Below are 27,477 nucleotides of genomic sequence, written 5' to 3'. Positions count from 1 at the left end.
TGGCTTGGTATAAAATGGTCTTTAAAAAGGGTTTTTAAATGCAAATACTGAATTCTTGATGCTTCCTTTAAGACGTGTACTGTCATAATTAATGAAGTATGGCCTTGGATTGTCTTCTATGAGGTATCTGTAGAGTCATGTCTCATTCTGTAAACAGTGTTTTAGAAACATCTTCATGTGAAAATCATGGTGAAGTCTCATTTTGCCATTAAACAGAAACTAGCACTGTCAGGCTGGAGTGACTGTTTTGAGAGACCGGTGCTTGATACTGACACAGCTGTCAGGGATTCCATTTCTCATTTAGGTGTGCATTTATTGCTCTTACATCTGTGACTGCAGGATAAATAAGGCGGTAGTCCCCAAAATGTATACAATTATGGACTGGAACTCTGACAGTTTGCACAAGTTCTGTCCACTTCTTGCCTGTAACTCTGAAGCTGAATAGTACATTTATACATGCCAAACGTGTTCAATAATAAATGCTTTGCTTTGGACTGTACTTCCTCCCATTTAGATGAACTTCCAGGAACTGCAAGGTCAAGAAAATATCATTACTATTCATTGTATACAGTTACACATTAGTGAACACGACAAAGGGCAAAAACAATCTTACTATACTGTGAACAGATTTTTATTAGTTTGATTTCTACCCTCTTGAAGCTATTCTGTTAGAGAAGTATTTCAGTTTACAAAGCCAGAATGACTTCTCATTATTCCAATCTCTCCATTCCACTCTTGGGTAGAGAAAGAATACTAGACATCAATTACAAGTCTTTCATCTTTTGTAGTTTTTAAAATAAACCATATGCATGTATTATTTTGATAAAAAAATAAAAAGCATCAATCTGTGAAATGATTTAAAGACATAAAAACATAGAGTTTAGCTTTTCTTATATAGAAAAAACATGGTAAATATACTTTGTGCCTTTTATCTGAAGGCAAAAAATCAATTTGTAATATCTCATCAAAGAGATCGAAAATTATTGCTCTGCCAACAATAAATTGACCTGCAACTCACGTTTTGAAGAGCCTCACCCTTCCCTTAAAACATATCTTTCCAGCAGAAAAGTCTTCCTATTTAATCATAAGCACAGATGTTTAATTCCAAAGATAGAAGTCCACCAACCCTAGCATTCACCGTCAGCAACATACTTAGCTGTATGTGTACTATGGCAGTAGGTTTTCCTGAAGTGAGAGACCAGATATTTAAATCTTCCACTGAATATACATCTTCTATTTTCATCAAAGCTTCTTTGATATAGTCTACATTCAAATGGCTTGGTACACCTATTCAGAATGTATCATTTATAAGTAAAGGTTATTTTGAGAAAAAATTTATATATTACTAATAGGACATTTTTAAAAAAAGAAACCAAATGGCTTTACCAAATTCAGTTTAAATGAACACTTTAAAATATATTAAAACTTTAAGATAAACTATGCACACATATAGCAGGATATATACAAGAGGTTAATAAATACTTAAAAAATGTTCAGTCTCACTAAAAAGAAATGTCACTCAAACCAGATGACTTCATCTAATAAACAAGCTAGGATAGACAAAAAAGAAAAAGGAACATACAATAAAGATAAACCTACTTCTGAGAACTTATAGTTAAAGGCTTATACTTAATATCAGTAAGGCAGGGATGTTGGAAATAGAATAGCAAGTTAAATGGGAATTATAGACTTAATAAATAAATTACTAAACATAACTGCATTAAGAATCATGAGCTGCATTCTTGTCCTAGGTCCACAGTTTATTAGCAGCATGACCTTAATGAAGTTATGTTACCCCGCTGAGCCTCAATTTTCTTGTTGGTAAATGGGAATAATAATGTCTGCCTTGCCTACTTTTCTTGGCTATTATAAGGATCAAATGGGTAATAGATGGGAGAGTGCATTGACTCTCACATGTTTTTTACATGTAAGGTGGTATTATAGACTAATAAGTATCAGTAAAAAGAAAGACATGGTTCCTACCCTGGAGTATTCCTGCCCCCCCCCCCAACAGCCCCAATCTGATTTAGGGAAATAATAAACCCACAGTGGGGATACTAGAGATCTTACCTTCTAGTATTATAACTACTGTGTCCCATATGATTCGAAGGGTTGTAAAAGCCACAAGTAATGAAAACACATATGTACAGATGGGATCAGCAATCTTGTATTCTGGCTGAAAGATGACAGATCAAAATTGTGTGATTAAATACAGACAGTCATAAAACAGTCTATAAAGCAAAGCAAGGCATACTCTGTCCCCTGTTCTTTAGCAGGACTGGAGCACATCTTTAAAACTTGGATATTGCCAATTGAGAAACGTCTTCACTCTTTCCTAGACTATTTAAATGCCTTTCTTTGTGAAACTTATTGTATTTCCAGAAGTTTAGTCATTTGTTCCACTGTTTTCCTCTGTGTTCTCTCTAAATCTTCCACCCAGAACCGCAGACTATCAGAGCTGGAAGGAGTTTTAGCAGCCATCCATCTGGTCTAAGCCCCTCATATTAAAGAGGAGGGAACTCAAGTTTAGAGTTGAGGGACCTGCTCAAGGTCAAAGCATTAAAGGCAGAGCCAAGACTAGAACTCAGATCTCTGGATTTCCACTCCAGTGCACATTCCTGTACCTAGCAGTTGAGTGACAAGGCTTACAATTGAGTTCTTCAGTGAAGGCACCACCAAAGCCAACAGATAAGTTACCCCGTGAGGTTGATACTATTGTGTTTGGTGCTAATAAAAGAGATATACTGATAGTTCAAGTATGCTTGCATAATGCAAATTGAATAGGACTGGCACTGGTGTCTAGTATACTGATAAAAGACAGTCACCTTTAGTTTTAATGTTGAAATTAAATATATATTTTAAAATAAAAAAACTAGCAATCATGTTACCTTGAATCGTATGATGTATGCAGCTATTAGCACACCAACACTCTGTACCAGATCCCCCAAGGCATGTATAAATGCAGCTCTCACTGCCAAGCTATCCTGCCCATGGTTGTGTCCACATCTAGAACCTGTGGTAGGAGAATTTGAAGGCAGGGAGTGGGAATGGGCATGATGGTGACCAGATTGGTTCAATAGCAATCCCATTCTGTTAAAAAGAAAAGAAAAGATTATTATTCTTCCTAATATTATTGACAGAAGTATTTGTTACTAATCAGACACTAATGAGGCAACATGGAACTCGTTCATTTAATAAATATTTGAGCACCTATTATATATCAGGTACTGTTCTAGGTGTTGGGGTCAAAACAGTGATAAGACAGACATATCCCTATCCCTATGGAACTTATGTTCTAGCAGAGAGGGCAGAGAATTAACAAATAAATACATAATGTACTGGTGGGCAATGCGAATGCTTTGAAGAAAAGTAAAGCATTGCAAGGAGGTGGAGAGTGATGGAGAGTGATCAGAAAAGGCCTCACTAAGATTCTGAGTAGAGACTTGAAGTCAGGAAGCAAATGGTGGTGGAAGAGTGTTCTAGGCAGAAGGAACACCAGGGCGAAGGCCCTAAGATGAAAATGTGCTGTATGTGTATGTGCTTAAAAAAGCAAGACAGCCATGGTGGCTAGAATAAAGTGAGCAAGAGTGTTGGGAGATGAGTTGGAGGGGTGGCTATGGTAAAAACTTTTGATTTTATTCTAAGTATGAATGGAGGCCCCTAGCGCAGGGATTGGCAAACCATGGTCTGTAGACCATAGTTGGCTCACTGCCTGTTTTTATAAGTAAAGTTTTTTTTTTTGTAAATAAAGTATTATTGGAACACAGCCATGCTCATTTGTTTACATACTGAATGTGGGTGCTTTTGTTCTGTAGCCGCAAAGTTAAGTAGCTGCCAAAGAGGCTGTATGGCTCTCAAAGCCTAAAATATTTATTATCTGACCCTTTACAGAAAATGTTTACTGACCCCTGGTCCAAATGATTAGGTATGTAACTTAAAGATTTTGTAGTTTTTAGGAAAAAAGTTGGTAGTTACAAAAAATCTTATTAAACTAAAAATATTACAAAAGGTAAAAAAAAACTTTGTCCTACTTAAATTCCTGATTGTTAGGCAAACTTCAGTATACCTGAGCAAACCCATGAGAAATTTATAATTCCAATAGTGTTTTATTAACATTTAGAAGAAAAATTAATGTACTACATAACTTTAAAATACATTAAAATATCACTGCACGCTACTGAATGCATACATAATAGTCTCTAAGTTCACAGTACTTGAAAATATTAATGTGAAAACAATATAGAGTACATGATACTATAATGGTGGATACATGTCATTATAAATTTGTCCAAACTCATAGAATGAGTTTAACACCAAGAGAGAACCTTCAAGTGAACTATGGACTCTGTGCTATAATGATGTGTCAGTGTAGGCTCATGGTTTGTAACAACTGTACCACTCTGGTGGGGGATATGATAACCGGGGAGGCTATGCATGTGGGGAGGCAGGGTATATATGGGAAAGCTCTGTGCCTTCCACACAAGTTTGCTGTGAATCTAAAACTGCTTTAAAAAATAAAGCCTATTAAAATTTTTTTAAAAATAGAGCTTACATCATATTAACTGCAACTCCAACAGCTGCGGTAATGAGCATTATATCTCCATTTATTTCATATTTCATATGGATAGTTCTTTGGACAGCTTCATATAGGAGGAATCCCATAAGTATATACACCAACAGCACACTAATCATAGCTGACAATACCTCTGGAGGGAAAAATATAAAAAATAAATATATTTGCAGAATGGTTATTATACTTCATATATACTCAATACTGTACAATCTCTTATTTATATCTTCTTTCCTCTAAGGAGATAAAAGCAGTACATTATTTTTGTCATATTATTCTTCCTACTTAAAAAGTGATTAGTAGTTTGCTTTGGATCCTCCACTAATTCACTCCCACAACTCCCCGCCTTCTCCTCATCTCTTTAGGGTCAAATTATGTATATTTACAGACTATACGCATGATAAAAAAATGAAAAAACCAAGGAAAAAATTTGTAACATACTTGACCACAGGCTAATTTCTCCATAGACGAGTATACTTACAAATCAATAAAAAAAGTGAACCCATAAGAAAAATGGGTAAAGGACACAAATAGTAATACACAGAAAATAAACAGAAATGGCCAATATATCAAAATCTATCATAATACAAGAAATTCAAATAAGAATTCCTTTTTGCCCCTTACTAAACTGGCAAAGATTAAAAAGTTTGATAACAGCAATAGTTAGCAAGGATATACTGGTGGAAGTATAAAATAGAACTATCTTTTTATAGAGCAGTTAGTAAAACTAATAAAATTTTAAAATGCATATATTCCTTATATTCTAAAAATCTATCCAGTAGAAACACATCTGTATGTATGCAAAGATATCTACAAGGTTTTTTACCGTAGCTTTGTCTGTAGTATAAAAAAAGATCTGGAGACATCTTAAATGCCCACCAATGAGGAACTTAATGGATAAATTACGGTATATACATATAATGGGATACCATAGAGTCATATATATAAATATGTATTTTTTTAAAATTGAAGTATAGTTGATTTACAATATCATGTTAGTTTCAGGTATACAGTACAGTGATATATATATATTCTTCTTCAGATTCTCTTCCCTTATAGGTTATTACAAAATATTGAGTATAGTTCCCTGTGCTATACAGTAGGTCCTTGTTGGTTCATTTATATTTTAAAAAAAGAAAAAAAAATCAGGCAAATTGATAATCACAAGAAAGACAGACGAGAAAATGTTATACCTGGGAAGTGAGACTAAGAGCTTGGGGAATATATTTTTCACTTTACTCTTTTTGCTAACGCTTGAAAAGTTTTAAGTTTTTACTATAAACACATTTACCTTTAGACTAAAGAAAAACAAACCCATTTTTTAAGGCATGTAAGTATTCATGTATGCACTTTGACTCAGGAATTCCTTTTCCAGGAATGATATACACACTCTTGCCAATTGAGCTTCACATGTGCAAAATGAGGTATGTTATGAAGCTATTTATCAAACATTGTATATAATAGCAAACAAGTGAAAACAATTAAAAAAAAGTGATTAGTAGGGGCCTTGTAACATGGAATACTATGCAGCTTGGAAAAAACACATTAGGCTCTTTATGTTCTGATAAGGAGTCATCTTCAAAATACAGTGTTATGTGAAAAAAGAAAAGTATACAACAGTATATATGGTATGTTAGCATTTGTGCAAAAAGAAGAAAGAGAATATATAAATAATTATCTGTACATGCAAACTCTGGAAGAATATACAAAATACTGATAAAAACTGATTATGAGGAGAATGGGTGGCTAGGAGACAGGGATGACTTTGCACTATATATGCTTTTCTACCATGTGAGTTTTCTACCATGTGAGTATGAAGTAGAAATAATTTTATATCTTTTCAAAATAATAAAAATAGGGCAATGTACATTTTAAAATAATTATTATATAAAACTAGTGTTGACACTCAAAACAATAATAGCAAGAAAATACACAAATTTTTTTTTCTTTAAAGAAACCAGATATTAAACTTTTAAGTGTTAAAAGTTAAAACAATCTGGAAAATTGTTATCTGGGTCAACTCATTGCTCAAAGGTTAAAGGCAGTTCAAGTATATTGGACTATGATACATTTTTATTCCACCTCATAAATTACAACACAGAAAACCTATCTAGCAGTAAAAAGTTTTTTCCCAAAGACATTTCATTAATGTAGCCAAAACCCTAATAAAATTCTGTGCATCAACAGATACTGGAATAAGAAAAAAAACATACAACTCCTATTCAAAACCATGATTCATGTATTCCTGACATACTAATTATCATACTCCATAGGAGACACAGGCTTGAAGAAGATAGAGAAAAAAACCCAACTGAAATATACAAAGCTGTGGAGAGACTACCATATCAAGTCTAGACTCTAAGCCCCTACGGATATGACCAAGTTACATTCCACATCACATTTACTGTAGCACTCAGCAGAAAGGCTGGCATGTAGCATGTACTCATATATTTATGGATGGATCTGTAGACTGAAGTTAGTTAGGCTGAGCAAGGGAAGAGAAAAGGGTATATATACAATTAAGAAGGTTAAGCTAAATATGAACAATAATTATTTACTAAATCCCCCAAAACAAGAATAGGTTAAAAGAAAAGAATTAAGCCAAATAGGGACTTCCCTGGTGGCGCAGTGGTTAAGAATCTGCCTGCCAATGCAGGAGACACGGGTTCGAGCCCTGGTCGGGGAAGATCCCACATGCCGCGGAGCAACTAAGCCCATGCGCCACAACTATTGAGCCTGTGCTCTAGAGCCCGTGAACCACAACTACTGATCCCACGTGCCACAACTACGGAGCCCGCGCGCCTAGAGCCTGTGCTCCGCAACAAAGAGAAACCACAGCAATGAGAAGCCTGCGCACCGCAACAAAGAGTAGCCCCTGCTCGCGGCAAATAGAGAAAGCCTGTGTGCAGCAACGAAGACACAACGCAGCCAAAAAATAAATAAATAAATAAATTTATTAAAAAAAAAAAGAAGCCAAACATAAGACTGAAAACACACAGAATTTCTTGTCTTAAGTTATAACTGCTGATGGCAACATATATGTATATAAATAATATAAAGAAAGTAGAAATAATTTAAAAATTTTGAACTGTGAAATCTCATGTACTAATGGTAGGCTCATTTTACTGGTGAAGAAAGAGAACTTTAATTCTCTTTAATATTGGTATGTAAAAAATATCAATCCTTCTCAAACTCTTCTGAAAAAAAAAAAAGAACTCTAACCCTGTGTCAAGCTTGAAGCTAGCTAGCAATTAGGACACCATAGTTTTAAAGGTGCCTTAATCAAATTTTTAATATGAAATTATAAAGCAATATACTTTATAAAGATTAACAGCTATACAAGTTAATGACAGAGAGATGTGATTGCTTATGAAAATCTAAAACCAATAATTAAAAATTTGAAAACCCCTTGTAATTAGGTTGGCCATACTTTCCAGTTTTCCCAGATAGTTCCAATTTATGCCTGTTATCCTGGCATAATTGTTAAAAGTGTCCCATCTAACTCTCAAAAGTGTCCTAGTTTGGATGATAAGATATATTGTTACCCTAGTAGGTCTGCCAGATAAAATAGCGGATGCCCAATCTTCATTTCAGATAAACAACTAATTTTTTCCATATAAGTATGTCCCATGCAATATTTCAGACATACTGTCATCCTGAGAGAGAGAGAGAGAGAGAGAGAGAGAGTAAGCTAAATCTGGCAACACCCACATCCCAGTGATAGTTTTCCTAAACACTGAAAATGATCTTTTTGTGAACTCTCAGATAAGGCAAAACCACATTCAAAACAAAGTAAAATGAAAGTCAAACTAAAGCATAAACAAAGTTCTTGACAAGGAGGATTCCCACCCTTAGAAGGCCCTAGGCCCCTGCAGCTGGAAACTCAGTTTTCCACCACACAGTTTTCACCCATGTGAGTAGCACAAAGGATCCTAATGCCTGCCCATAGTTAAGAGTAATGGAATTCAACTGATTCCTAGAAATTCCCAAAATGACATAATAGGGTATTGTTATCAAAGGTATGCCTTATTCAGCAATTAATAGGAATATGCCTCATATCTAGTTTCCCTGGTGAAAAGCAAAGACATTCATGTTATTTTTTTATTCTAATGACCTGTCAAAATGTCTTCTAAACAGAATACTGATAAATGCAAAAGCAAAAAAACCCAAAATTTTAAGTAGATTTTTAGGGCTGAGATTTATAATTGAGAAGTATAAGGCACAGTAATACCATATAGCTAAAATTCCTAATAGTAGTTGTATGATCATTCTGATAAAACGAACAAAAAGCTCTTTCACTGTGAATAAATTAAACTTTGGTGAAATATCATGAGTAGAACTAATTAGTGTTTGAATTTTTTTCGTAGTATTTTAAATATGATGGAATGCAGATAAATATAGGCAGGATTTTTTTTCTCCCACAACGTTTAAGAGAGAAGGAAGCTTTCAATCAACAACCAAATTATGACTTGCTCCAATCTTCTCATTCTTGCCCTGTTGCCCTGGGTTGGTATCTGGTCACATAACATACAGTAAAATTTTTCAAGATGAAAGGAGTGCACGACAGGTGGATTTTTCATTTTCTAAAGGAGACCCAGGAACTTTCATAAATAAAACGCTGGATTTCTGTGAAAGTTACTACCCTATTCATTTTAGACAAACTTGACTAAATGGAAATTTAGCATAAATGAAAAACTCTTGAAATAGATTTTTATGGAAATTCTAGAAACCTATTATTATAGTAGCTCTAACATATTTTGCTATTTTATTCTACACACAAATAATTGTATCACTCCACCTGGCTGAACTGTAGCATTGGAGGATGGAGTAAGATGAATGAACATGTGTTTTTTGTTATAACATCACTTGGGTCTTTTTATTCAGCTGAAATATAAACAAATGTTTATAGTCAATGATCTAATAAAGACCAAAATATACCGTGAATTTCGCATACAGAGAATAAACAGTTTTGGTTTGAAAGGCTAATAAATAGTAAGAGCAAAAATTAAATGGGAGAAAACACAGACGATTATCAAGTTTTGATAGGATAAAATATGAAAAATGCTTATTGCACATTTTAACACATCTATAAATTGCCAAAACTAGAGGTTTTCAAGGTTCATATGAAGAATATTGAGTCCTTCTCTGACATCCTGTTATTCTCCATCATAGTACCTTATTCTTTCTCTTTATAGCATTTAATACAATTTATGATTATGTTGTGCTTATGTACATATTTACTGCCTGTTTCCCCACCCTATAACATTACTCATTCATTCAACAGGTAACTTTTGAGCACCTACTCAGTGAATGAGTAACAATCTGCTTCAACTATGTAAACCACACTCAACTCAAGCATATTTGCTTTTTTATGAGTGCTGCCTAGATGTACTGGCCTATCATAACTGTTATCTTTGCTAATGCTATGATGCCAATAATGTATATTTCCCATAAATTATATAACACTTGTCTTTCTATTGCCTCATAGTAAACATCTAAAGTTCAGGTTTCAGAGGTCTATAAAAATGAATAGGGAAGGAAAGTGGAGATATATTCTCTCTTCTACTTCCTTTTTGCTATTTCTCTTTTCTACATTCTTCTAAAAGCAGATAGGAAGGAGAAAAGAAGGAAATCAGTGGGCTGTACTGGATTTGCCTAGGACCTCCAAACTATTGATAGTATTTTAATTTCACCTCATCCACAGATGAGGATGCACTCAGGATAAAGACATCATATAGGATTTCAGGGGCCCACTGTTGCCACCAGAATGCTAAGCTAAACTGCAAAGTTTGTCTTTGGATCCTCTCACCTCCTACTCTAAATCACCTCCTGTTTCCTGCCTTCATACCATTCCCTATAGCCCACACCCAAGGTGCCCAGTGTGCTCAAGTTGACTTTTGGCTATCCAGTGTTGACCACCTCACTCATGTCTTACTCCTGCCTCAGTAAAAGTTCCCATTTCTAGCATGTACCTATTCTTTTCCTATAGATGTTCATGTGATATGAAATAACTCTAAGACGTGAATATAACTAATAGGCATAACTCTTGTCAGGGGTGGGAGGAAGTTGTTAAAATGAATCACTAGGGAGAAGAGTTGTGGGGTTTTTTTTTGCTGCACGTATGGGGGAAGAGATTTTTTAGCTGAATACTTTCTGTTCCTTTATTAAGTATCAGGAGAAAAATAACAAACTACGTAGAACTAGCATTATAACCATATACCTACCTTAGGACAACCATCATCTAGTCAGATCTGCCAAGGTCTTTGTTCAGTAGAATGACACACTGCTACAAAAGATTCCTGCACTGTCACTTCATCAGTAACCTAGGCTGATGATTTTATTACCAAAGTAAATCTTGCTTTTTATTTCAAATACAGACAACTCTGCTTACTACGGTCCTTTCACATGGTCACTATCATTATCTAATCCATGCAGACTCTTCAGCCCAAGAACTGGAATAGTCATATAAACAAAGTCAGTTACACTCATAATCCACAGAGAAAGATAAAAGTAGAAAGCAAGCAAGGGATTGGGCTGTTCTCTTTAGAATAGCATGTCCCCTGAGACATAGGCTATTCTTCCTAAGGATTTGTGGGATTTCTCCTACAGTGTGGCTTCATGAAGTTCTAAGTTTTAGTAACTTCCAGAATAAGAAGACATACCCAAAGTCAAATAAATCCAGGCGTTTAAAAATAACTCACATATAGTTCCTACCCTGCTCTCTCTCTTCCCACAAAAGAGCTGCCATTGTAGCTCAGTGTAATGTAATAAAGAAAGAAGAAAAAGAAAAAGAAAAACCTTGAATGATTTTACACAATCTCTGAGTTCACATGAAGGAAAGAAAGTACCAGAAGAATGGACCTGACTCCTGAGACAGCGAGTTTGGCTTACCCCTCAAATCTAAAACTACCTTTCTCTCACCTTGACTGAATGATTTTTGCTAAAATAAATTTTGTTATATTGTCCCAAATGTTACCAAAGACCTGAGTTAAAAAGCACATCTTTAAAAATTGTTATTTAATCATCAGGGTGAATCATCTTACTTTTCTCCTACTACCTAGCTGAGACAGTTTTGCTAAGAGAATAAGAATTCCGATTAGGGGGAGGGGGGAAGGCAGGTAGTTTTGGAGCATGGAGCATTTTGAGAGATATAAAAAGTCTGGGTAAGATGATAAACTGGCAGGTAGAAGAGGGAAGGAAAAGAAGACTGGAACTAACTTTTACTGAGAATTTACTCTGTGCCAGGTACCATGTTAGGAACTTATACATTATCATCCGTATATTACAGTAGAAACCCATATTTAGATTAAATCATTCTTCCAAAGGTCATACAGCTAGTAAAAGTGCAGATCTCAGATGTGAACCAAAGACAGTTTAACCACAAAACTCTAAAAGAGGTTAAGTACCAAAACAAATAGGATCAGCCCCTGACTGAGATAAGGAAGAAAAAATTCCCTTCTGACTAGTTTCTTAATTGGTCCAAAGGACCTATAAGCCAGGCTATATAACCCAGCTATGTTACAGATCAAATAAATTTTTATAGTTTGTGAGCATAAACAGATTCAGAATTACAGATAAATGTTTTCAAGTCCCAAATATTTTTGTCCCAAAATTTCAAAAATACTCCTACTCTCAGTTTAGAAATTGGTTTAATTTAACCCAAACACAAATGATTTGTGGATCATGAGCTATACCAGATTATCTGTTTCAGTTTTCGTAACCATATTTACTCAGCTTGAATATGCAACAATTTGATTAATGATATCTTTTTTTTTTAAATAGATTTATTTATTTTATTTATTTATTTTTGGCTGCGTTGGGTCTTTGTTGCTGTGCATGGGCTTTCTCTAGTTGCGGCGAGCAGGGGCTACTCTTCGTTGCAGTGCGCAGGCTTCTCATTGCAGTGGCTTCTCTCGTCGAGGAGCACGGTCTCTAGGCATGCAGGCTTCAGTAGTTGCGGCACACGGGCTTAGTATTGTGGCTCGCAGGCTCTAGAGTACAGGCTCAGTAGTTGTGGCGCACGGGCTTAGTTGCTCCGTGGCATGTGGGATCTTCCCGGACCAGGGCTCGAACCCATGTCCCCTGCACTGGCAGGCGGATTCTTAACCACTGCACCACCAGGGAAGCCGCTAAGTTTATTCTTTTTTTTTTTTTTTTTTAAGTTATACAATTTTTATTTATTTATTTATGGCTGTGTTGGGTCTTCATTTCTGTGCGAGGGCTTTCTCTAGTTGCGGCAAGTGGGGGCCACTCTTCATCGCGGTGCACGGGCCTCTCATTATAGCGGCCTCTCTTGGTGCGGAGCACAGGCTCCAGACACGCAGGCTCAGTAATTGTGGCTCACGGGCCTAGTTGCTCCGCGGCATGTGGGATCTTCCCAGACCAGGGCTTGAACCCGTGTCCCCTGCATTGGCAGGCAGATTCTCAACCACTGCACCACCAGGGAAGCCCTGATTAATGATATCTTATACAGCACTTATTAGTGCCAGACCCATGGAGTTTAATATTTTCTGTTTCTGTCCCTACTTAATTCACGGTCTAGAAGGAGACATTGTTTCGTAAAAATATCTATAAAAATGTGATAAATGCTATTAGGCATGTATAAAGTGTTATGAGAAAACAAAAAGAAAATTTAGGGTATGGTACTACTACTATCTGACTCTCATTCACAGATACACACCTCCAGTATGCTGCCTTTGCATAAGAAAGGGTGGCAGGGAGCGGGATATGAACATATATATGTATTTTCTTATACTTTCAAAAGGAAATGCTGGAAGGACAGGCCAGAAACTAATTAAAATGATTGCTAATTAGGAGTGGGACGGGAGGATGGGTTGGAGGGGACAGAATGAAAGCGAGGCTTCTCTGAGTAAATCTTTTCTTTTAAAAAATAATTTTTGACTTTTGTGACATGTTTTACATATTTACAAAATAAATCAACAAAGAAAAAACCAACTCCTGTCCTTCCACCCATGCCATTAAAACAAACCAAATTCAACAACACAGTAACAAACCAGAAGTTTCTTAGGGGGGATTCCTTCTGCAGTGTTCTTTAAGACCTGAATTCCCAAATCTTGGTAGTAGAGGTCATAAGAGGCACACTATCTAAATGTGTCCAGTGTAAACAAACCTTTCCCTACAGAACTTAAGAGAGATTACTCGTGAAGTGGTAGAATTTTACAGCACACAAGGACAGCACTGCTTTGGTTTATAGCTTTATTCAATTCTACATATCTTTGTTGTCTTTTTAATCCTCCCCAAATCGTAAGTTTTTCTTCCATTACTTCAAAGAGCAGGATAAGTGAAATAAGTCTTATCTAGATATATCCTTATAAGCTTTTGTAATACAAAGAAGAAAAAGAAGATCCCAAACGGCCCTGCTAATGTGAGGATGTGATTCCCTCCCTAGCTCTGGAAAATACCTGTCTATATCTTAACAATTCTCTCCCTTTTATTTTTTTTGATGACCTAAAAAATTTTAGATAAAATTCAAATAACAAAATTCACCACTTTAACAATTTTGAAGTGGACACATTCAGTGGCTTTTAGTATACGCACAGGCTGTGCAACAATTACCACTATCTAATTCCAGAACACGTTCATCACCCCCAAAAAGAAGCCCTGTACCCCTTAAGCAGTCACTCCTTTTTATTTTGTAAGTCTCTTTTTCTGAGGTTCTTAATAATACAACTTTGGACCTCCCAGATTATTCTTTTATAGTTTTAAACTTTTTCTTCCTGTTTTTATTTTTTTGCTCTGTATTCTGGGAGACCTTTTTTTTTTAACTATTTAAAAAAAACTTTATTGAAGTATAGTTGATTTACAATGTTGTGTTAATTTCTTCTGTAGAGCAAAGTGACTCAGTTATACATATGTATATGTTCTTTTTCATATTCTTTTCCGTTATGGTTTGTCAGGATATTGAACGTAGTTCCCTGTGCTATAGAGTAGGACCTTGTTTATCCATCCTATATATAATAGTTTGCCTCTGCTAATCCCAAACTCCCATTCCGTCCCTCCCCTACCCCTCCTCCCCCTTGGCAACCACAACTCTGTTCTCTATATCTGTAGGTGTGTTTTTGTTTTATAGATATGTTGATTTGTATCGTATTTTAGATTCCACATATAAGTGATATCATATGGTATTTGTCTTTCTGGGAGACTTTCTTTTTTTTAAAATAAATTTATTTATTTATTTATTTATGGCTGTGTTGGGTCTTTGTTGCTGCAGGCGGGCTTTCTCTAATTGCATTGAGCAGGGGCTACTCTTCATTGCGGTGTGCGGGCTTCTTATTGTGGTGGCTTCTCTTGTTGTGGAGCATGGGCTCTAGATGCGCGGGCTTCAGTAGTTGTGGCTCATGGGCTCAGTAGTTGTGGCTTGCGGGCTCTAGAGCGCAGGCTCAGTAGTTGTGGTGCATGGGTTTAGTTGCTCCGCAGACTGTGGGATCTTCCTGGACCAGGTCTCGAACCCGGGTCCCCTGCATTGGCAGGTGAATTCTTAACCACTGTGCCATCAGGGAAGTCCGAGACTTTCTTGATTATATTTTCTAGTCTTTTTATTGAAAACAACTTTAAAAAAATTTTAGTAATATTTCAATTTCAAAGAGCTTTTTCTGTATCTTTCTTTTTCAAAACATTTTACTGTTTTATTATTCTGGGTATATTAATAAGATAATTGAAAACATTTTCTTCTGTTTCTTAAGTCACCTCTCTTTCCTGTAGGACAAATTTTTGTTAGTTTTTTTAAAATTTCTTTCATGCTGCTGGTTTTTCCCATTTTCTGAAGGATCCTTGGTTGTCCGTTCATTTAGGGTAGTAGGATAGGGAAACTGTCCTTTGCAAAAGGGAAATGCTAGAAGGATAATTCATAACTATTTAAAATGGTTACTAATAAGGGGTGTAGAGCAGGGAAGACTAAGACAAGTGTATTACTTTAGTGTGAGTATGTGGGTAACCAAACTATAAGGCTGCAGAACCCTGAATTCTAGTATGAAAAAGAATTATTTTGGAGCATCAACATTCACACTAAACGCCTCAGCTTTCTCCAAACATTTGGTTCAATTTCCTTGTGGAAGAACTATGTGGTGTTTACATGGGGGAAAATGTGGACCGCCTGAGTGGAGGTGGCAGTGGGAGGAAGGTAGGGACACAGTGGACCAGTGGGAGCAGTCTCTCATTTGCAGTCATTCAATTATTCTTGTTTTCAGCCCCAATTCTCACTTCTGCCATCTCTGTCCCTGAGTCTTCTTTGGAGTTCTGTTGGGCTGGTCCAGTTTCTACCCTAGTGTTCTCCAGGCTGCCACTTCTTGGCTTGTTTCTTTCTTCAACCCACTCCCATCTACTTTCCAACTTCCAGAAATTTCTGGAAACGTCTTATTGGTGACTCAACCATTTGCTTCTCTGTGTTGATTTGGTACTTTTTATTTCAATGGACTCTCAAATGCTGACCTCTAGTCCACCATCTTGAAGTAGTACTTTTAAGGAAAGGGAAAAATTTGACTGTCTATAGAAATGTACAGAAATACAATAGGACCAGTCAGTTCTATTTTCTTTCATCTTTTCATAGTGCTTGTTATCTACGACTATCTAGATAAACACTAAGTACTTCTCTGATATTTAATAGCATTTTCATGATTATGGGTTCTTATCATTTGTAGAACTTTCTATGTTCTGGTATTGCATGTTTCTGGGGGAGAATTCCACTGTTTTCATTAGAATTCCAAGGGGTCTATAACCTAAAATGAATGTACTCTCTCAAACAGTGTTAGAGGGTAAAAATCCCCATTCCATGATGCTATGTTTGAGTTTTGATCTTAAATTGCAGGTGTTTAAATCACACAAAAAAATTAAAGTTTAAGAATAATTTTGAAGTTTTTTAAAAACCCCAAGGCAATCAGTAAACAAATGGATGTATAATGTGTCAGCTAGAAGTGGGAGTTTTTTAAGGAACACATCCAAATGCATTATGTGTTATTCAGTTGCTTAACAAATAACAGAAAGACCTCGCTCAGGGCTTTACTGCTCTTGTACAGCAGCTGAGGGTGCTAAGAAATGGGGATGCCAGATAATTTCCCAAACTTATGACCTGGATAGCTACTTGGAATACAGCCATTCAGGTAAAATGTCAAGTTTTACACTAGAAGACCCAGCTACTAAATTATAGGAGACCTAGATGTTGAGTTAAGATTAGGCTAAAAAGTAACAAAGAAGGGGAGGAACTGATTGAAATATTAGCCAAGAGTGTCAGTGTCTCCACAAAATAAAACTACAAGATGTTAATTCTGGTTCTTTAAGACAGGTTTTGCTGAAGCTGCCTAAATCAATTTTTGGGTTCTAAGCAAACCCAAAAATTGGTCATATGGCACTTCATATACTAATTCAGGTAATTGTTTTATATGTATTTTAACAATAAGTAAAAATAAAAAAACCCACTAACATGGCAAGAAGAGTTGTGTGGATAACAATGTATGATTTTAACCTCTCTTAATTAAATATTAATATTTGTTCAAAATAGGAAAATATAAATGTGTGCATTGTTAAAGAAAAAAAATTCAATGACACTTATTAAAACATGGTCAAGAAGACTTTAATAAAGGTGGAGGAAGCTGTCAAGATTGGTATAGGGAAGCCTTGTTGAAAACAGGCCAGGGTGATGAGACATCACCTGGGAATAATCCATCAAATATTGAGAACGGAGGTTCTGTTAAATTGGTTTGGCAAGGTTCTTCCTAAAACTAGATTTTACAAGGAAGTACAGAGATGGGCTTGGGAGACAGCTCAGGAGACTGACAAAGGTTTGGTCAAGCAAAGAATCTTTGTTAGCATTTACAGTTAATGGCCACAATGAAGGTCAGCCATACAGTATGTTATACATATTATAGTAGTGCCTAAAACCTGGGCTATAAGTCGCTTTGGTTGGAATACCTTAAGTGAAAGAAAAGCTAATGCTCATTGATGAATTAAATCCATGTGGTTTTGCTTGGTTCGATAAACTGAAGGTAAACTTTTTTTCTGTTAACACCTTCAGGACACAGGGAACAACATTTGAAGATTAATGATTACCATATAATTTTTTTTTTGGCCGCGCTATGTGGCATGTGGGATGTGAGATTTTAGTTCCCCGACCAGGGATCGAACCCATGACTCCTGCAATGGAAGTGTGGAGTCTTAACTGTTGGATCGCCAGGGAAGTCCCTGATTACCATATAATTTTATATGTATAAACTATTTAGCTGACTGAACTGAATGTACCCTGGAAGATATATATCTGAATGAATCTTATTTGTCTATTTTCATTTGCTTTGTTCAAACAGACTATCACCAGAAAGATTTCAGTTTATCAAAGGTTATAGTTCATTGTGGTTTTACTATAAAATTTTATAAACCAAAGAAACGCCCAATTACCTACCTAAGCGATGAAATCCAAAGGTGAATCTTTTGGTTGGTGATTTTGAAGATAGCCACAAAGCAAGCAGGGTCAGTATGATGGCACTTAGGTCAGTTAACATATGAAGTGCATCTGTCATGATTGCTAGGCTATTTGCAATGTATCCACCTTAGAGTAAGGGTGACAGGAAAGAAGGAATAAGTTAATTAAAATAATAAATATAAGCAATCAAACCAAAAATATGCAGCATCCTACAAAACATGAACTTCTAAATAAAGTTAACTAAATACTTATACTATTGCAATTAAGTCAAGGTATCCTGAAATTTTATGCAAAACATTAACTATGCATATATTTTTTTCTGGTGAAGATGTCCATTTCCAGGAACAGATTCTCTGAGGAGTAAATGACCTTAAAAAAGTTAAGAGCCACTAAATGGGGGCTGACACAAAGAGAAGTTTTGTGTTTTAGCAATGCAGCTTTTACTCAACCTACTAATTCTACTATTAGTGAAATTAATAACTGCCATATCTAAATATTACAATAAAGCTGAATAAAAGGTAGGTATTCACTTATTTGGGAGGGTTTGAACATAAACTGAAGAAATTCACAAAATGTTCATTAGTTCAAAACAAAAGATAAGAATTAACTGATTCTCTTAGATATAAACAGCAATGTCTCCTAATAGAGGGATAAAAGATGGTATTTAGAATACAATTTTTTGTATTAGTTTTCCAGTATTATGTATTATTATACATAATAATAATGTGTATATTTCATATATGTGGGTGTGTGTGTATATGTATATTTATATTTATGTATTTTATATATGTATGTATATATGTGTGTATATATATACATAATATATATAATACGTGTATATATATACATATATATGTATTTATTTATGACCATTATGGTCAACCAATTTTCCTAGCACCATAGAATAAGTTTTTATAATATAATACAGGGTATTCAAACTTTTATGTATATCAGAATCACCTGGAAGTTTTGTTAAACTATAGACTTCTTGACCCCACTCCCAGAATTTCTAATTCAGTAGGTCTAGATGGGGCCTGAGAATTTACATTTCTAACATGTTCCCAGGTGATGCTGATGCTTCTGGTCTTGGAACCACACTGAGAATTACTGTTATAATGTATAGCAGAACTTCATGATCAGGATGTTTTGACACATAAGTGTGCTGAGCTGTTGATTCCCCTATTCCTGGGATGGGTATGCAGAGCCAAGAGCAGCAGGAGAACTGGGGCTGGTGATCTTGTAGTCACATCCATTTACTCCAGTGTGCTCTATAGAAGTATCATTTTTTATGTATTCCCTTACGTGAAAAAGCTGGAATCACTGACAGAAAATTCAGCTTGGCGGTTAATAACATGGGGCTTTGAAATCTCAGAGACTGAGCAAGTTACTTACCATTTTTGAGCTTCAGTTTACTCATCTATAAAATAAGGATAATACCCTAAAGCCACACTGTGCAATAAAACTGAGATGATGGAAATGTTCTATCTGCACTGACCAATGGAGCAGCCACTAGTCACAGGTGGCTTCTGAGAATTTGAAATACGGCTAGTGCAACTAAGGAATTGAATTTACTTAATTTTTGTTAACCTAAAGAGCCACATGTGATGATCACCAGCAAAAACAGCAGAGTAAGGACCTATGAAAATCATCTCCTCCATAAAAGTCGTAAGAACATGGGCAAAAATTGTCCAAATCAGCATTCTGAAAACTATGGAAATTAAACAAAGACTGATACAGGTAGCATTTATTCAAGGAAAAAGGCTGAATCTTGGTAAGAAGCTCACTAGCTCCGTGGCATTTTAACTTGCCTTATACCCAATCTCCCCCTCTTCTATGGTAGCCTTGAAAACTAACAAGCAGCAACCACGGTGAAAACCTCAGTCTGGCAGCCACTGCAAGGAATAGGATGGCGTTAGAGCTCCTTAAAAGCTCCATTGCCAGGAAATTGTCATTATTTGACCTGTCTGGTGGTTCCCTGGGAGACTATACTTGCAAGGCTCTTTTTATTTGACTTGACTTGGAGCTTGGCCTTGGTGCAAACCCCGGTCAGTGTTTGTCAAAAACAATCAGAGGCAATTGTTTAATAACACAGCAGCTGCCTGAAGCAATAATAAGTGTGTATCCTGTGTTCTGAAATTTTACAATGATGTACCTGGTGTGGGATTATTTTCATCCAATTTGGGCTTTTATTGACTCTTTTTAAAAAAAATTTATTTTATTTATTTTTTGGCTGCATTGGGTCTTCGTTGCTGCGCACGGGCTTTCTCTAGTTGCAGAGAGTGGGGGCTACGCTTCGTTGCAGTGCACAGGCTTCTCATTGCGGTGGCTTCTCTTGATGCAGAGCACAGGCTCTAGGTGTGCGGGCTTCAGTTGTTGTGGTGCACGGGCTCAGTAGTTGTGGCTTGTGGGCTCTAGAGCACAGGCTCAACAGTTGTGGCGCCCGGGCTTAGTTGCTCTGCGGCATGTGGGATCTTCCCAGACTAGGGCTCGAACCTGTGTCCCTGGCATTGGCAGGTAGATTCTTAACCACTGCACCACCAGGGAAGCCCTATTGACTCTTTCTATCTGGAATTGTATACCCTTCAGTTCTGGGGAAATTTCTTTTTCTTTTTTTTTTTAGAAAGGATTCTCCTTTTTTTAAAAAAAAAAATTTATTTATTTATTTGGTTGCGCCAGGTCTTAGTTGCAGCAGGCGGACTCCTTAGTTGCGGCATGTGGGCTTCTTAGTTGTGGCATGCGAACTCTTAGTTGCGGCATGCATGTGGGATCTATTTCCCTGACCAGGGATCAAACCTGGGCCCCTGCATTGGGAGCGTGAAGTCTTAACCACTGCGCCACCAGGGAAGTCCCTGGGGAAATTTCTTTTATTTATTTATTTATTTATTTTTATTTTTGGCTGTGTTGGGTCTTCGTTTCTGTGCGAGGGCTTTCTCTAGTTGCGGCGAGTGGGGGCCACTCTTCATTGCGGTGCGCAGGCCTCTCACTATTGCGGCCTCTCTTGTTGCGGAGCACAGGCTCCAGACGCGCAGGCTCAGTAATTGTGGCGCACGGGCTTAGTTGCTCCGCGGCATGTGGGATCTTCCCAGACCACGGCTCGAACCCGTGTCCCCTGCAATGGCAGGCAGATTCTCAACCACTGCACCACAAGGGAAGCCCCGGGAAATTTCTTAAACTATGTTGTTCATAACTTCTTTCCTTCTGCTTTCTCTATTCCCCAGACTCTTATTATTTGGAATTTGAACTAATATACTAATTTTCTTGCCTTTTTTTCTCCTATTATCTTCTCTTTTTGCTATATTCTGTGAGAGATGACCTTAATTCACCTTCTAATTTGTTTGGAGTTAAAAATTTTTTTAAATGTTTGTATTATTCAAAAGCTCTTTTTTCTACTCTGAATTTCTTTTAAAAAGTAGCCTATTCTTGTTTCACGGATTCATGATCTTATTTTATCTCTGTGGATACTTACTGTATTATTATACTATTATATCTGACTGGCTCTTAAATAGGTTTTAATGGACTTTCCTTATTTTAGCCTTCCTCTTTACCCACACTTATAGGGGTACCTGGTACAACCAATTCTGGGCCTGCTTAGGATTCTCTAGTGTACTTCTCAATTGTAGTCCTTCGGGTCAGCAGTATCAGCATCTCCTGGGAACTTGTTAGAAAATTCTCAGGCCCTACCCTACCCCAGACCTACTTAATTAGAAACTCTGTTCCAGCAATTTGTGCTTTAATAAGTTATCTAGGTGTTTCTGATGCATTAGTGTAAACTAGATTGGTTCTTGGCTTTCCCCACTGCTTGTTTAGGAGTTGGCTTTCTTGGGTCAAGTCAGTTACCTCTTTTACCTGATTCCTTTCTAGTTTGTGTTGCTAGAGTCTCCTCTCCAGTTTTCCCCATCTGTGTGGAGATATATATATATATATATATTCCATATATATATGTGGCTATATATTTACATGTATATGTATATATATGTGTGTGTGTATATATATGTGTGTGTGTGTATTTTTTAAATCCTTTTATTGTAGTTTAAGAGAGTACAACTAGATGCATGAGTTCATTTGCCATCTTTACCTGGAAGTCTACTTGCATTCATTCTTTAAGCTTTTTCATTCCCAATAAAATGCAGCTGTTAAAGCAATCAATAACTGTTACTAAATCCAAAGGATATTTTAGTTCTCATCTTATCAGGCCTCTCAGCAGCTTTAACTTACTTATTTCCATTTTGAAATACTCTTTTCTTCAGTTCTGGGATACCCATTTGCCTTCTGCCTGACTTATAAAGTTGTAATTCCTCAAAACTGGGGCTCTCTAGATAATTTTTTCTATTGCTATGGCATTACATACTGTTTCTCTCTCTGCCTTGACCTCCCTTCTGAATGACAGACTTATATATAACAGCTCACTAGACATCTTTACTTGTCTATTTCACATACATATGATACTTAACATGCCTAAAACAACCCTTGAGCCCATGCTTAAGTCCTGCTCTGTATTTTCTCCCTGGTTCATAACTGACATACATTTCCATACGCTCAGCTGCTTAGGTAAGAAATTTCAGAATCATTCCTGATACTGCTCTCCCATCAACTCTCACATTCAAACCATTAGCCATTTTGCCATTGTTACCTCTAGAATGTTTCTCAATCAGTACATTTTTTTCCATCCACTCTAGTTCAAGCCATAATCATTTTTTGTCTGGACCTCTGCAAAAGTATACTTGCTTCCACTCTTGTACCCTCCAATCCACTCTCCATATAAGAGTCAGAGTAATCTTTTAAAAAGATAAATCCCATCATGTCAATCTCCACTCCAAAGCAGTCACTGGCTCCCCATTGTACTTAGAATTAAAGACTAAATTCATTTAATATGGTCTATCATGACCTCCCTGGTCTGGTCCCCCTGTCTCTTTCCCTCTTACTACATTCTGGCCAAATTGGTCTTTTTAGCTCCTCTTAAAGAATTGAAGGTTTTAGGAGTTTTGAACTTGCTGTTCTCTTTGGTCGAAAAAATCTTCCTCCATTCCCTTTGCTCAAATAACTCCTAATATTCTTTTTTTGGTTTAACTGTATGTGGCTCATACATAAACCATGTCCTGCTGGTTACTATGTCTTATAGTATCTTGTTCTTTTTCTTCATAGTACTTAAGACCATTTGAATTTTAAATTTACTTGTGTGTTTAATACCTGTGTCCTCCACTACAGGAAGATATAATGTCCTCCAAACATTAGATTGTTTTAGATAGTAGGGAGCATAAGTTTTGTTCTCCATTGTATATAGTAAGTACTCAAAAAATACTTGCTGAATGGAAAGAATTGACTTTGCCTAAGGTCTCAGAGCAAATCCAAGATTCAAAATCAAGTTTCCCCTTTCAGATCTTTAAAATACTTAATTTTAAAAATTACTCCATACTTCCTACATAAGATGCTTTATTTCTAAGTGCTTTTGACACACTTTAATAAATGCTCTACTGTATACAATTTAATTCTATGTAACATTCTGAATAATATTGTTAATGTCTATTCTAAGTACTAGCATCTCTACAGTGTTTAACAAAAGATTTTCATATTTGAAAATAAAGTTAGTATTTGAAAGGAAATACTTATTGTAGCTTTCACAAAACATCATTTACCAACTAAGAGATTTAAATAATGGTAAGTCAGGACAATTATATCTTAGTAATTTTTATAGGTGTAAACTCTAATTTTAAGGGGGAAATTGTGATTAATGTGATTTTAACTTCAAATATTAAATATTAACTTCAAGAATCACTAAGTCTGAATGACTCAATATTCTAACTGTGAATTTGGGCAAGTCATTGACTCTTTTTTAAAATTTATTTATTTATTTATTTATTTATGGCTGCATTGGGTCTTCGTTGCTGCACGCGGGCTTTCTCTAGTTGTGGCGAGCGGGCTTCTCATTGCGGTGGCTTCTCTTGTTGCGAGCACGGGCTCTAGGCGCACGGCCTTTAGGCGCATGGGCTTCAGTAGTTGTGGCTCACAGGCTCTAGAGCGCAGGCTCAGTAGTTGTGGCGCACGGGCTTAGCTGCTCTGCAGCATGTGGGATCTTCCCGGACTGGGGCTTGAACCCATGTTCCCTGCATTGGCAGGCGGATTCCCAACCACTGAGCCACCAGGGAAGCCCCAAGTCATTGACTCTTAATCTGCTGACCATGCCTTATCTGATCTCAGCTTCACTTCTGTCTTTAATTTCTTCATAGCTTAAACATTTATAATTCTCTAACAGCAATTATTAATTAATTAAACAAAATTTTATTGCGTGTTTACTCCGTGCTAGTCATTGTGCTAGGTGCTGGTAATTCAGCTTATATTTCAGTGGACACTGATATTAAACAAGTGAATATACAAACAAGATAATCTCAGGTGCTGCGGGCTTTTAAAGTTGGGGAAGGAACAGGGGAGAAAAGAGGCTGACTTTAGGCAGTTGGAAAGGTCTCTAAGAGGTATCTTTTGAGATGAACATGAATGACAAGAAGGCAGCCAAGAGAAGATTTGGGAAAAGGCAGTCCATACAAAGCAGTGCTTTTAAAATTGCAGGCCGTGACCCATTTGTAGACCATGAAATCAATTAAGTGGGCTGGGACCATAATTGAAAAAACAGTAGAACACATCACATGAAGTAAAATTTTTGTTTTAGTTATTCATATATTTATACAAATGTATATGTGTGTGTACATACATACATACGTATGCATGCATGCCTACACGGGTCACAATGTTAAGTGTATTTCTTACTATAGCGAAGTCAAAAAAGTTTGAAAGCCAGAGGCAGAGAAACCACTCAGTCTGAAGGTCTTATGGGCAGGAAAAGAGCTTTGTGAGTCATAGGGAGAAAGAAGGCCAGCATAGCTGAAGTGAGCACTGGCGAGAAGTGGTATGAAAAGAGGTAGGAAATGTATATAATTTTCCTGCACATAACCTCCAGCCAGCATCTTAAATCTGGACTGCCACCTTTGTTCTTGTCATGGTTCATCATTAAGAGAACACAGGAGGGAATTCCCTGGTGGTCCAGTGGTTAGGGCTCTGCATTTTCACTGCCGAGGGGCCGGGTTCAGTCACTGATCCGGGAACTAGGATCCCAGAAGCCACGTGGTGCGGCCAAAAAAAAAAAAAAAGAGAACACAGGAGAATAATCTCCCTGCTTTAATGTCACTTTATCAATTGTCACTAAAAGAAGTTAGCAGTTACACTAATGTGACTCTGAAATTAATATCTAAACTGAGCATGTATTTTATAATAAGATTGCATTACTTGAATAATTAAAAAATGAAAAATAAAACCAAGTTCTATAAAACCCAGGGGAGCCTTCTGGCCTTCAGAGCCTCCTTATAATGAAAAATGGTGAGGTTAGTTAGCATTATTTAGCTTTGCAAATTTCTTGAATATAAATACAAAAGGAAATAGTAAGAGACCACTTAATTCAAATGTAGAGGGAAAAAAATCAAGACTACGGGACTGTAGATGTAGCTCTTCAATTACCCACTTAAGTGTCCTCATAATTTATTAATATTTAACCTCTGGGCCCTCCGATCTCTTAAAAAAGAAAAAGGTGGTTCAGTAAGGTCCCTTCATATTGTAAAATTTTATGATTCTAAATAATTTTAGAATCATTTACTATTTTAAACATTGCAAAAATTAACCTGGTGTTTTATCAGATTTTTTTTTTTAAAGAGGAAGTTACATGATATATAATGAAGATAATGTCCTTAACTTTACAGTAGATGACACAGTGTTTGGAGAATTAGAAGAAAAGGTCAGAGTTATCTTTGGAAGTTTGTTGTACCTAGGTTGATCTGCACTTTGGAACCGTGAGGACCTTTTCACATCACCAGATCAGTATATTGATAAATAACAAGCTTCCTAAAAAGAAAGTTTAAACGCCAAGTTATGTGTAACTACAGCTTGACAAAGACTCTCCAGGCAAGGTAAATGGAAAGTGAGTTGGCAACACAACTCACCTACAAGTTCTCCAATCATGAAAAGCAAGTAAAGAACGGCAGCAATGGTCAATCTGGTTTTCACCTTTCTCTGCTTCAGCAACTCTCTCTGTTTGCTGCAGCTGTCACAGGCGTCCACCTTCAAACTCAGCTGACTGTTGGTCAAAGGTAAGTCCTGGTCCAGCAAGGAATCATCGTCGGCCTGGAGGGCCGGGTGCGCCCCGTTAACAGGCCTTTCCGGGGTTTCAGAACCATCGTCGGCCACCACAACTCGAAGTTTGTTAAACCGAGAAAGCCCCTCATCCCCCACCTCGTCCGAGAAGTCAAAGGCGCTGGTGTCATTTAAAAACAGCGGCGCATCATCCTTCCTCAGCAGAGATTTGAGGCGCTTCCACACGCCGGATCCGGCCATGGCAGAGGCTGAGCGGCCGCGGCGCCGAACGGCTCGGTGCAGGCGGACAGCCGGCGGCTCCTACTTCACCCGAGTGCCAGTTCCCGATGGCACTGCCGCGCGTCCCTCCCCATCCTGTAGAAAACGAAACTCAGTATAAATTAAAGGCGCCCCAACAAAGCCCACAAGTTCCGAAGCCCGGGGCGGCGGGCGAGCCGGGGCTCCGAAAGGGGGGAGCGCTCTACCTGGGGCGCCGCCGCGGTGCCGCCGCTCATCTCCCCGCCCCCGGCCGGCTCGGCGGGGCCGGCACGCACAGCTCGGCCCGGGGCTGCGGGGCAGCGGGGCCGTCCTCGCGCCCGCGGCGCCCACAGCTCCAGGCCGGCTCCCTGGGTCTGACAGGTTCGGGGTCGGACGCCCGCGGCCGCCGCCCCTCCCCGCCCTGCGCGAGGCCGCGCGCGTGCGCCGGAGCAGCCGCGGGCGAGGCGCGCGAGGGAGGGGTCGGCACGAGGACACGCAGGCCCTGCGCGCTGGGCTGGGGCGCCCGCGAGGGACGGGGCAGGGGCGCCCCTCGTGCCGCTGCTGGATGCGCATCCCGCGGGCCCACCTCTGCCCGGGGAACACTCACAGGCGAAGCCCCAGTCTCCCGCGCGGCCCTTCCACTTCCCGAGGCTGGGAGGCATGAGCGGATGGAGCTGGAGTCCGGGGGCTAAGTGGGTAGATTCGAGCGGTCCCGCCCACCCGGGGCTGGGCGTTGCTGCCGGGAGTTCGCTCCACCGAAGGAGGGCCTAGAGAATCCTGGGCTGGGATTTGGGTTTCGGATGCTCGGCAGAAAACGAATTTAGCGTTTTCTTTTAAGTGGGTTGCTGAGCCGCTTTTGTCTCCTCGAATTGCTGCCTCTCTGGCAAATTGGCAGAATTTGCTGCACAGTCCGGTCAGCTTGGAGAGGGCAAGGCTTGTGGTCGTCAGCAGTTCTGTGTCCTGCGTTATATTTACTGTTTTTTTCAGCAAATGTGTGTTGTCCTCTGTGTGCTCACCGCCAGGTTCCTTTTGCCTCCAAGGTATTTACAGTATGGACTAAACCCCAGCACAGAAAATCTAGTAGAGGTATCTGTACTGGCTGTTGGTT

General features: G+C 37.9%; 1 protein-coding gene across 4 annotated transcripts; it reads right to left on the bottom strand.

The window, feature by feature from the left end:
* Positions 1-27,032, bottom strand: SLC30A4 (solute carrier family 30 member 4). Of its 4 annotated transcripts, none has more exons than XM_061182172.1 (8): positions 26,977-27,032; positions 25,982-26,486; positions 17,979-18,125; positions 4,553-4,706; positions 2,889-3,090; positions 2,071-2,176; positions 1,153-1,287; positions 1-529 (listed from the first exon to the last, which is right to left on the bottom strand). In XM_061182172.1, exons 2-8 carry the CDS (start codon positions 26,370-26,372, stop codon positions 375-377), a joined length of 1,290 nt encoding a protein of 429 aa, XP_061038155.1. In that variant the 5' UTR covers positions 26,373-26,486; positions 26,977-27,032; the 3' UTR covers positions 1-374. The 4 variants fall into 4 exon arrangements, with proteins under 4 accessions (XP_061038155.1, XP_061038156.1, XP_061038154.1 ...); XM_061182173.1 differs by having other exon boundaries at positions 26,956-26,988; XM_061182171.1 differs by lacking the exon at positions 26,977-27,032 and adding an exon at positions 26,597-26,652.
* Between the last annotated feature and the right edge of the window lie 445 nt (positions 27,033-27,477).

Source organism: Eubalaena glacialis, chromosome 2 (genome assembly GCF_028564815.1).
Source record: "Eubalaena glacialis isolate mEubGla1 chromosome 2, mEubGla1.1.hap2.+ XY, whole genome shotgun sequence".
Classification (NCBI taxonomy): Eukaryota; Metazoa; Chordata; class Mammalia; order Artiodactyla; family Balaenidae; genus Eubalaena; species Eubalaena glacialis.
The sequence above is the reverse complement of the archived record's forward strand: the minus strand, read 5'-3'. Positions and strand labels throughout refer to the sequence as shown.